This window comes from Falco rusticolus, chromosome 11 (genome assembly GCF_015220075.1).
Source record: "Falco rusticolus isolate bFalRus1 chromosome 11, bFalRus1.pri, whole genome shotgun sequence".
Taxonomy (NCBI): Eukaryota; Metazoa; Chordata; class Aves; order Falconiformes; family Falconidae; genus Falco; species Falco rusticolus.
The window spans coordinates 10484700-10492934 of NC_051197.1; the positions used below are offsets into that span (position 1 = coordinate 10484700).

General features: G+C 46.7%; 1 protein-coding gene across 1 annotated transcript; it reads left to right on the forward strand.

Moving 5' to 3' along the window:
- Nucleotides 1-965: 965 nt before the first annotated feature.
- Nucleotides 966-7944, forward strand: DMBX1 (diencephalon/mesencephalon homeobox 1). Its single transcript, XM_037404656.1, has 4 exons — nt 966-1131; nt 5349-5527; nt 6721-7075; nt 7544-7944. The coding sequence occupies exons 1-4, from the start codon at nt 978-980 to the stop codon at nt 7942-7944; spliced, it is 1089 nt and encodes a 362-aa protein (XP_037260553.1). The 5' UTR covers nt 966-977.
- Nucleotides 7945-8235: the final 291 nt, after the last annotated feature.

Below are 8235 nucleotides of genomic sequence, written 5' to 3' on the forward strand. Positions count from 1 at the left end.
AGTTAGTCCAGCCAAACCTCTTTCTCTGAACATTCATCCCCTCATTACACTGACTTTGCGGATGAGGACTTGCTGGCGTAAACAGTGATTTAAAAATTTTATTTTGTGGCAATGTTCCACAGCTTCCTTTCCAATGTCTTACAAACTACAGAAAGAGCATCCTGGATGCCCTCAGTCTTTTATAAGAGGGATGAACGAAGCATCACTCAGCCTTTGAGATCAATACTAGCTCGGTTTTACAGGTAGTCTGTACAGAAAAACAGCCTGAAGTTTCATGCAGAGCCCACAGTAGAAAAAAAGGCATTAGTTTTTAAACTTTTTAAACTTCCTTGCTATTGAGCTATGAAATACCAATATTTTCTGTTGCAAACCTTACTTCCCTCTTCAGCCACAACAGTTTTGTTTACACGACGTGCTTTTTATTTTTCTACCTGCCCCCCCCCCCCCCCCCCCCCGCCCTCATTTGTGTTTTTTTAAGAAGAACCGTAAGAAAATTGAATGGAAACAAATTAAGCATGAGTGGGTTCAGATAAGAATGATTATTTGACATTATAGCAATAGGATTATGGAACACGCACTGTAAGCAATGATAGGGACAAAATCCCAGCTAGTTCTGAGACAGAGCGAGGTCGGTTCATTAAAAGCCGCGATAATAAGATAAATTTTATTTTGGTATGTAAAAAAAAATAAAATCCTTTCTCACCTTTTGTTCAGCATACCATGAGTGGGATGCAGTCAGATGCTTGCCTCTAAGCTTGGAGCCAGGCTGGCGTCGCTGGTGCTTTAGGTCTATGGGAGGTATTTTAATTCCTGTCCCAGAACCTGTTGCAGCTGGGAGGCTGGAAATGAGCCTTGCATGCAGCAGTTTAAGTCTGAGCTCAACATTTCCCAAGCTCTGCTGAGACACCAGGATGCCGGACTAGCACATTCCTAAGCACCTCTCTCCCCCGGCTGCTGTTTTCCAGGTTTATGTCACCATGCAGCACTATGGAGTGAACGGGTACTCCCTCCACGCCATGAATTCGCTGAGCGCCATGTACAACCTCCACCAGCAGGCAGCCCAGCAAGCCCAGCACGCCCCCGACTACAGGCCCTCGGTGCATGCCCTCACCCTGGCAGAGAGACTGGCTGGTAAGAACAACTCATGGCTTTTGCTGTTCCCTGGGGAAAAAAAAACCCAAACAAACCAACAAACTTGTTGCTTGCACTGAGTGAAACTGTTTTTCAGGAGCTGGAGTGTGACCTAGCTAACCGACGTGGTGTGCTCCTGAAAAGTGGCCATGTGGCCGAGCTCTGCTAGTGGCACGTGCCCTCCAGTGTTAGTGGCCAGTGGACCTGGCTGCAGGCTGGACCCCAATGGCTGGGGAGCCCGGCGGTGGGCAGGGACACAGCCCAACTATATGGGACTGAAGACAGAGAATTAAAAAGGCACTGAAATACATTTTCACAACTGAAAAAAAAATAAAACAGAAAATTTTACTTCCTTGTCAGTAAATAACAGCACGATGAATATGAGCATGCAGTGAATTGGATTTCCCCACCGAAGGGCTCAGGACTTTCATCCCCTAACAGCCATCTGCTGTCATGCCAGGCCATAGCCGGTTCTTCCACGTTGCCCCTTCTTGCAACTATTTTCCACTTCTTGTTCTACCAAACACTCTTTCCGGAAAGCAATCTTCATTTGGATCTTCTTTGGGTCTCAGCTTGACCCATTTCTTCCTGGGGATCCCAGACCTTGTCTGGGTGACACTTTCTTGCAGGTCCTGCTGGCTCCTTCTCTGTTGCTTTTGTATTTTGCCTTCCACAAAAGAACTTTTTTAGGCTCAAAGTAAGTCACATGTGACTTCACCCAGAGAGTGTTATTTACACAGTATTCTTGATGGTGGAACAGTGGGACAGGAGCTGCTGCTGCAGAACATCTGAGCTGTTTTTCTGTGTTCAGCGGTAATGAGAGCACTACATCAATACTGTCATTAGAAGGAAGGGCAAAGTCCAGATAGTATGTTATGATTTGGTAGGGGGAATTGTTCAAAAATAATTGATGGAGACCTGAGAATATTTGGTATGGTAGGGCAAATATATCTGTTCTACATTTTAGCCTACTGCAAAACACTCAGATCTGGCTGAGATCATCAAAGGCTACTGCAATGCGAAAGGTCAACAGCTGCAACATCACCGTTTTGGTCAGGGCTTGGACGCGGTGTGGTAGAGCAGACCTGGGAACCGGTATGCTGAAGTTAAAGCAAAAAGTTACTACAGATGTGATTCTAGAGATGTTCCCAGAATGGAACGATCTTCCCTGACTGTCTGAAAATTACACATCTGTTTTAAGATGGCTTTCTAGTTGTCTGATACTAAAGGAGAAATTAAAAAAAAGCGGAGTGGCTCCTTCCAGCCTAGAGTAGGTGGAAAAAAATTATATACCCAGACAACTTTAATGGGCTAAATTTAAGAGATGTGGGCTTAAGCCAAAATAAGGATGCAGAAGTCTCAGGACAGTCTTCTTAAGTGGGTAGTCCACGAAGGCACGGTGATAAAGGTCTCAGACTCTTTGGATCGGTGAACCACAGCTGAATCTCAAATCTTCATGCCAACAACATTCCCTTATCCAGCTGCTAGCAGTGACCTCCTTAACATGGTTCCTCAGACCGCTCGCTGTGGCCTGTGGGATCTCTGGGGGGCCATAGGTCACAGCTGGGAGTATCTGAACCAAAGTGGGATCAAGGAGACCTGGACTCTAATCCTGGCTCTACTGCTGGGCTGCAGAGTGGTGACAGCTGGACACTTCCCTTGTTCTGGTCATCCATCCCCTCCTTCCCTCCCCCTTTCAGCATGTGGGTGGTCAGACGGGGGCAGATAGCCCTGAACTCTGCGATGTGTCTTGCCGACCTTGGGGCTCGAGGTGCCCCTTTCCTAGGTGCAAGGATCTCTTGAAAGTTTTTTGTGATCACCTGTTTCTTTTACAATAGAGCATGGAGGACCTAATGTCTTTGATGCTAACTAGGGAAAAAGCAGAGGGAGATTGAAAAAAAAATATCAAAAAAGCTATTCTCATATTCTTGACCGGGGGATTCAATTGGTTTTCTGACCTCTTATCTTTAAAATTAATAACCCTCCTGGAAGACTTTCCAAATTAAATCCCATGGTTCCCTTGTCGGCTTATCATTGGTGGGTAGGCATTATATACCTACGAGCTGGTTCCTTTGCAGCTGCTTCACATTCTGTTACTTCTGAATATCTTTTGGTGTGGGTTATAGATCTCATTTGCCTTCCAGGGACAGTCAGAATAAAGCAGCACAAAAGCAAATGACCTTAAGTCAGAAAACAGAGGTTTCTGATTGTAACTGCAAAGCCTCACCTGCAATTTATATTCTCCTTCTTGCATAAAGCCCGAAAACATAGTTAAAACATTAAAATAATTGGTGGTTGGCTCTCGTCAGAGTGGCCAAGCTTAATGCATGAGCTGCCACCTCTGGGGAGCTGGTAGGTCTAACCTCTACTCTAGAAATTCAGGAATATTCCAGCCTGCAGGTAGGGTGTTCAACTAGTGTCCTTTCTCCTGGTTTCTTGCACTTGAAACACAAACGTTAGCTTTGTAAAACGTTTTGGGGTAGCTTCAATTTCTTGTCCTGGAACATCCCTTCTGCTTGCCTGGCTGCGCTGTGAACTGTGCCTGAATGCATCGAGGATGGTCTCTTCGCCTTTGAAGTGGCAGCTATGACCAGCGCTTTAACTCCCCGAGGAGCTCCGATACCTTGAACACAAAAGTCTCTTGTATGCACCCAACGCTATATTGTGTTTGGCCAAAGACCTTTAGCCTGATCACGTCTTTTCCAGGTTGCCAAACCCACGCTTCCTTGGCAATCGCCCAGAAAGGCGCTGCAAATGCTGACCTAGAATGAAACAGCTGGAAGTTTGGAAGAGGAATGTTTAAGCGGCACAAAGCTGATTTGCTACGCTCGTTAGCCAACGAATTTGGAACCTGGCTGTGTGGTTCTGGGGCTGGCCTGACAGCGGGTTTTGTTTTATTGTTTAGATTTGTGCCATGATGCTCGTGACAAAAGCACAAATAAACAGCATAAAGAGCCTTCATCTGGCTCCGCGCGGTGATAATGCTGACTTTTCTTCCTGTTAGGTTGTTTTCTAGTGTGTTCGTTCCTCCCTTCTACTGGAAGTCACATTCTTAACAGAATTAAAAATGATACCAGACACTGCTCTTTCTGCATTTCCCCTTTGAGAGCAAACCTCTCGCCAGACTATTTCATTCCAACACTGTAGCACAGCGTGTCCCAACTTGCATAATAAAGGTTGGGTTTTTTTCATTTTAAAGTAACTTATTTTCATTGATTTAAGATCTTTTTACTCCTGCTAACTGTTGTGCAATAATAATGCCTCTGGTAAAACAATAAGTCCTTTACTGTTGGCCTCAGATTTTCCCCAGTCTGAGTGTCTTGTCTGCCCTGAATTTTGCAAGCCCAGTTTGCAAAGTCAGACCTTGAGAGCAGGTCCTCTACTGAGAAGAGCCCAGCACATGAGCTCTGGGCTTGCAGTCAGTGGGGCTGGACTTGGTCCTGGCTGGTGTTTCCACCCCAGATGCTGGAGAGTGTCCACACTCAGCAAAGCGCATGCTTTCAAGCTAAACGCACATAAGCACATGAGCTTAAGCACTTTCCTGAACCGGAGCCCAGAACAGCTCTCCAATACCATGTCTTGAAGACTACAGTGAGCTACGTACGAGACACTAAAGGCTCAGCCTGGTGTCTGTGAAGTTGCATGTCTTCTAATGCAGCTGCAGCCAGCAAAACGAGCAGGAGGCAGCTGTGTTTGAGCTGCATGGATCTTCCCACCGACCAGCACCATGCATCACGGCAGCGTTGAAGCCTGCCAGAGCTCTGCCCTGGGCTTCAAGGAGGACACAACACATAATGTTGGACCCCTATCTGATTACAACGGTGAATCTCCTCACCTTGTTTTTAATTGTGTTTCTTAATGAAGGAGGTTTATGCCATGGCGGGGTCTGGGCATCTGTGTGTCCTGCCCCACTGATGTTGGAGCAGATTGGCTTATTTTGACCAAATTTAGCACTGGAGCCTCAACAGTTTCCACAGCTGTCATAGAAAGAGGTTACCTCTCCAGAACAGGCTTTCTAGTCAGAGGTTTTATCTTCTGGGACACCTCAGTTAACTAGAAATATCTATGTATGTATTTTATTAGATCTAATGCCATGAAGAAAAAATGTTTTCTATGTTCATCTGGTGCTAGCAAGTGTTTTATTCGACTGTCAGCATACAAATTCCAATAATTAAATTGGCCACTTTTCTTGTCTTCCAACGGCTGTACATTTCAAGACATCATTTTGGAGGCACGTTATGGATCCCAGCACCGCAAACAAAGGCGAAGTCGCACAGCCTTCACCGCCCAGCAGCTGGAGGCACTGGAGAAGACCTTCCAGAAGACTCACTACCCAGATGTGGTGATGAGAGAGCGGCTGGCTATGTGCACAAACCTACCTGAAGCCAGAGTCCAGGTACAGATATTTTCTGGGTTTGTGAGTGGGGATGCTTAAAGGAATATAGTGGGGTTCCCAGAGGGTTGACAGTTCCCCTGACTTTTCAGGATTCTTCCAGTGTAATCAAAGATTTTGGGCAGTAAAGTTGCCAGGCGTGGGGGTGGGGGGAATAAAATCATCCGAAGTCACACATCTGCTAAAGAAATTCTTAATCCACACGCACATTTTTTGAATTTAGGATTGTCTGAAGTGTACACTGGTTTTCATTTGTTCTTTCACATTTCTTTGGGGGAAATTTTAGAAACGTCAACAGAAGTCTACTTATTTATTTATTTGCAAGGCTTTTCTGGCTTTCTCAGAAGAGCAGAAACCCAAGTAATTCCAGCTGCTCTTTTCCACCAGTGTCAATATTTGTAACATCTCAGGCCAAGGTTTGGTTTTGTGGTGTGGTTTTTTTTTTTTAGTTTCAACTAGCACAACGTGCTTCATAACCTGCTGGTGGGGAAGTTCTTGCATTTCTGGGCTTTAAAAGACTAAATAGCAAGTTCTTCAGTGTGAAGTGAAAAGCAGTAGAAAAAAGCGCTATTCTCTATAAACGTCAAGACACTTCAAACTTCAAAATTTTTGTTTCCTCATCTAACTAACCAAACAGCACCAACAAGAATTGCAAATCTATTATTCCAATCTAGCTTTACTGATTTAGGTTAAAAAAAAATTTTGATTCCCTCTCCTCCTTCCCTAAATTCAGTTCCCAGATAAGAACTTATGCCTTTAATGACTTATTTTGAGTGTTGCTGCCATAGTTTCGGTACACTTAGAACTGAATGGTTTTAGAAACTGAGAGAGCACTGTACTGTAAACCAATGTAATGTTATCAGACTCAGCTGTAAGACATTCTGGTTGGACACAGCTGCCTGAACACTTTAGGAAAAAAAAACACAAACCCCCAGAAAACACCACCAGTGGAGTGGCTTAAAGAATCAACACAAAGGACAGAAATTTAAAAAATATATTTGCTGTGCTATTTGTCGAAGCACTGAAAACAGCTAGAGCTCTTAAGATCCAACAAAGTGAAATGGCATTTGGGCACAGTGGGTTTGCAGTTACTCATTACTTGGTGTTCCCCTGAAGCTCCCAGTCTGAATGATGCTGAATTTGACACTAAGCTGGATTCTCACTGGTTTTCCCCCTTGATCTTTGTGGCACTGAAGGTTTGGTTCAAGAACCGGAGAGCCAAATTCCGGAAGAAGCAGCGTAGCCTGCAGAAGGAGCAGCTGCAGAAACAGAAGGACTGTGAAGGGAGCCACAGTGAGGGAAAGACGGAGCCGCCCATGCTGGAGACTCAAGCCACCACCCCGGAATCTGAGAAGGTCCAGAGCCTCCCGAGTGAGGTAGGCACAGACCTCAACCTAACCCTGTCGGAGCAGTCGGCCAGCGAGTCGGCGCCCGAGGACCAGACTGACAGAGAGGAGGAGTTTAAGAGCACCTTGGATGAGGCTAAAGTGGACAAGAGCCCTGGTGTGGACAGCAAGGCCTTGAACTGCAAGAGAGCAAGCCCAAAAGCAGGTGAGGGGCATCATCTTGATGGGGTGGTGGTGTCAGGACCTGGCATTTCCAAGGGCGGTGCTGGTGGTTGGGTCTAGTCCCTTCACTCCCTACGGTGTGGGTGCTTGCAGGTTGGCTGCCCAGACTTGTCTTCTTGTCCCCAGCACTTAACGGGTTCCACAGAGGGTATGATGCTTATTGTAGCAGGAGCACAGAAAGAGCAAAGACCTCCTGCTCAGGTTAAAGCTTGGGGAGAACAGTGGCAGCAAGAAAGCCATAGCAAAGAGGTCAGCCCCATTTCCACGCTGTAAAATGCCAAGTGTGGAAAAGACACACGCTCAGCTCTCCCGAGCTAACACAACCCCTCTCGTTTACCCTCCTGGTGCAAGAGAGAAGCCCTTGCTGCTGTCCAAACCCTACCGGGGTGTAGATCAGCACCTGCATCCAGCCTGTTGAAATAACCCCCATCCCCTCTGTCTCCTGCTACAGAGTCCCCTCTCAGCGCGACGGTGACGCCTTCATCCAGCAGTGGCCTGGGTCAGACTCACTCCTACTCCTCCTCGCCCCTGAGCCTCTTCCGCCTGCAGGAGCAATTCCGCCAGCACATGGCAGCCACCAACAACTTGGTCCATTACTCCTCCTTCGAAATGGGGACACCGTCTGCCATGCCCTACTTGGGCATGAATGTCAATATGGCGCCGCTGAGCTCTCTGCACTGTCAGTCGTATTACCAGTCACTCTCCCACGCTCAGCAGGTCTGGTCCTCACCCATCCTGCAGGCCTCCAGCTCCCTTCCAAGCCTGAACAGTAAAACGACAAGTATTGAGAACCTAAGGCTCCGGGCGAAGCAGCACGCGGCATCCCTTGGGCTCGACACCCTACCCAACTGACTGCCAGCTGAGCTACCATTGCCCATGAGAAGATGCACCAGAGGTTGGCACTAGACATGTCACTCCTTGAACCGCCCCCCACCTTCACCTCTTCCTGGAGTAAGGTGCTCCCTTTCAGGGAAAACTTTGCATTTAGTAACTTCTTATTAGCGCCACGATTGCATCAGACATTGCTACTGGCCTGGTCTTCACTAAATATTTAAGGAGAAAGGGGGTGAGGATGTATGTTCAGACAGACGAACTGTCCTCTGGACTGCCGTGAGTTAAGCCTTCAGGAGAAGCCCCCTTTCC

What these genes read in the sequence shown, in the direction of transcription:
- DMBX1 (XM_037404656.1), top strand. Translation starts at nt 978, where the DNA reads ATGCAGCACTATGGAGTGAACGGGTACTCCCTCCACGCCATGAATTCG. An exon ending in CCTGGCAGAGAGACTGGCTG is followed by an intron (nt 1,132 to 5,348) that starts GTAAGAACAACT and finishes GTACATTTCAAG; the next exon opens with ACATCATTTTGGAGGCACGT. An exon ending in GAGAGCAAGCCCAAAAGCAG is followed by an intron (nt 7,076 to 7,543) that starts GTGAGGGGCATC and finishes CTCCTGCTACAG; the next exon opens with AGTCCCCTCTCAGCGCGACG.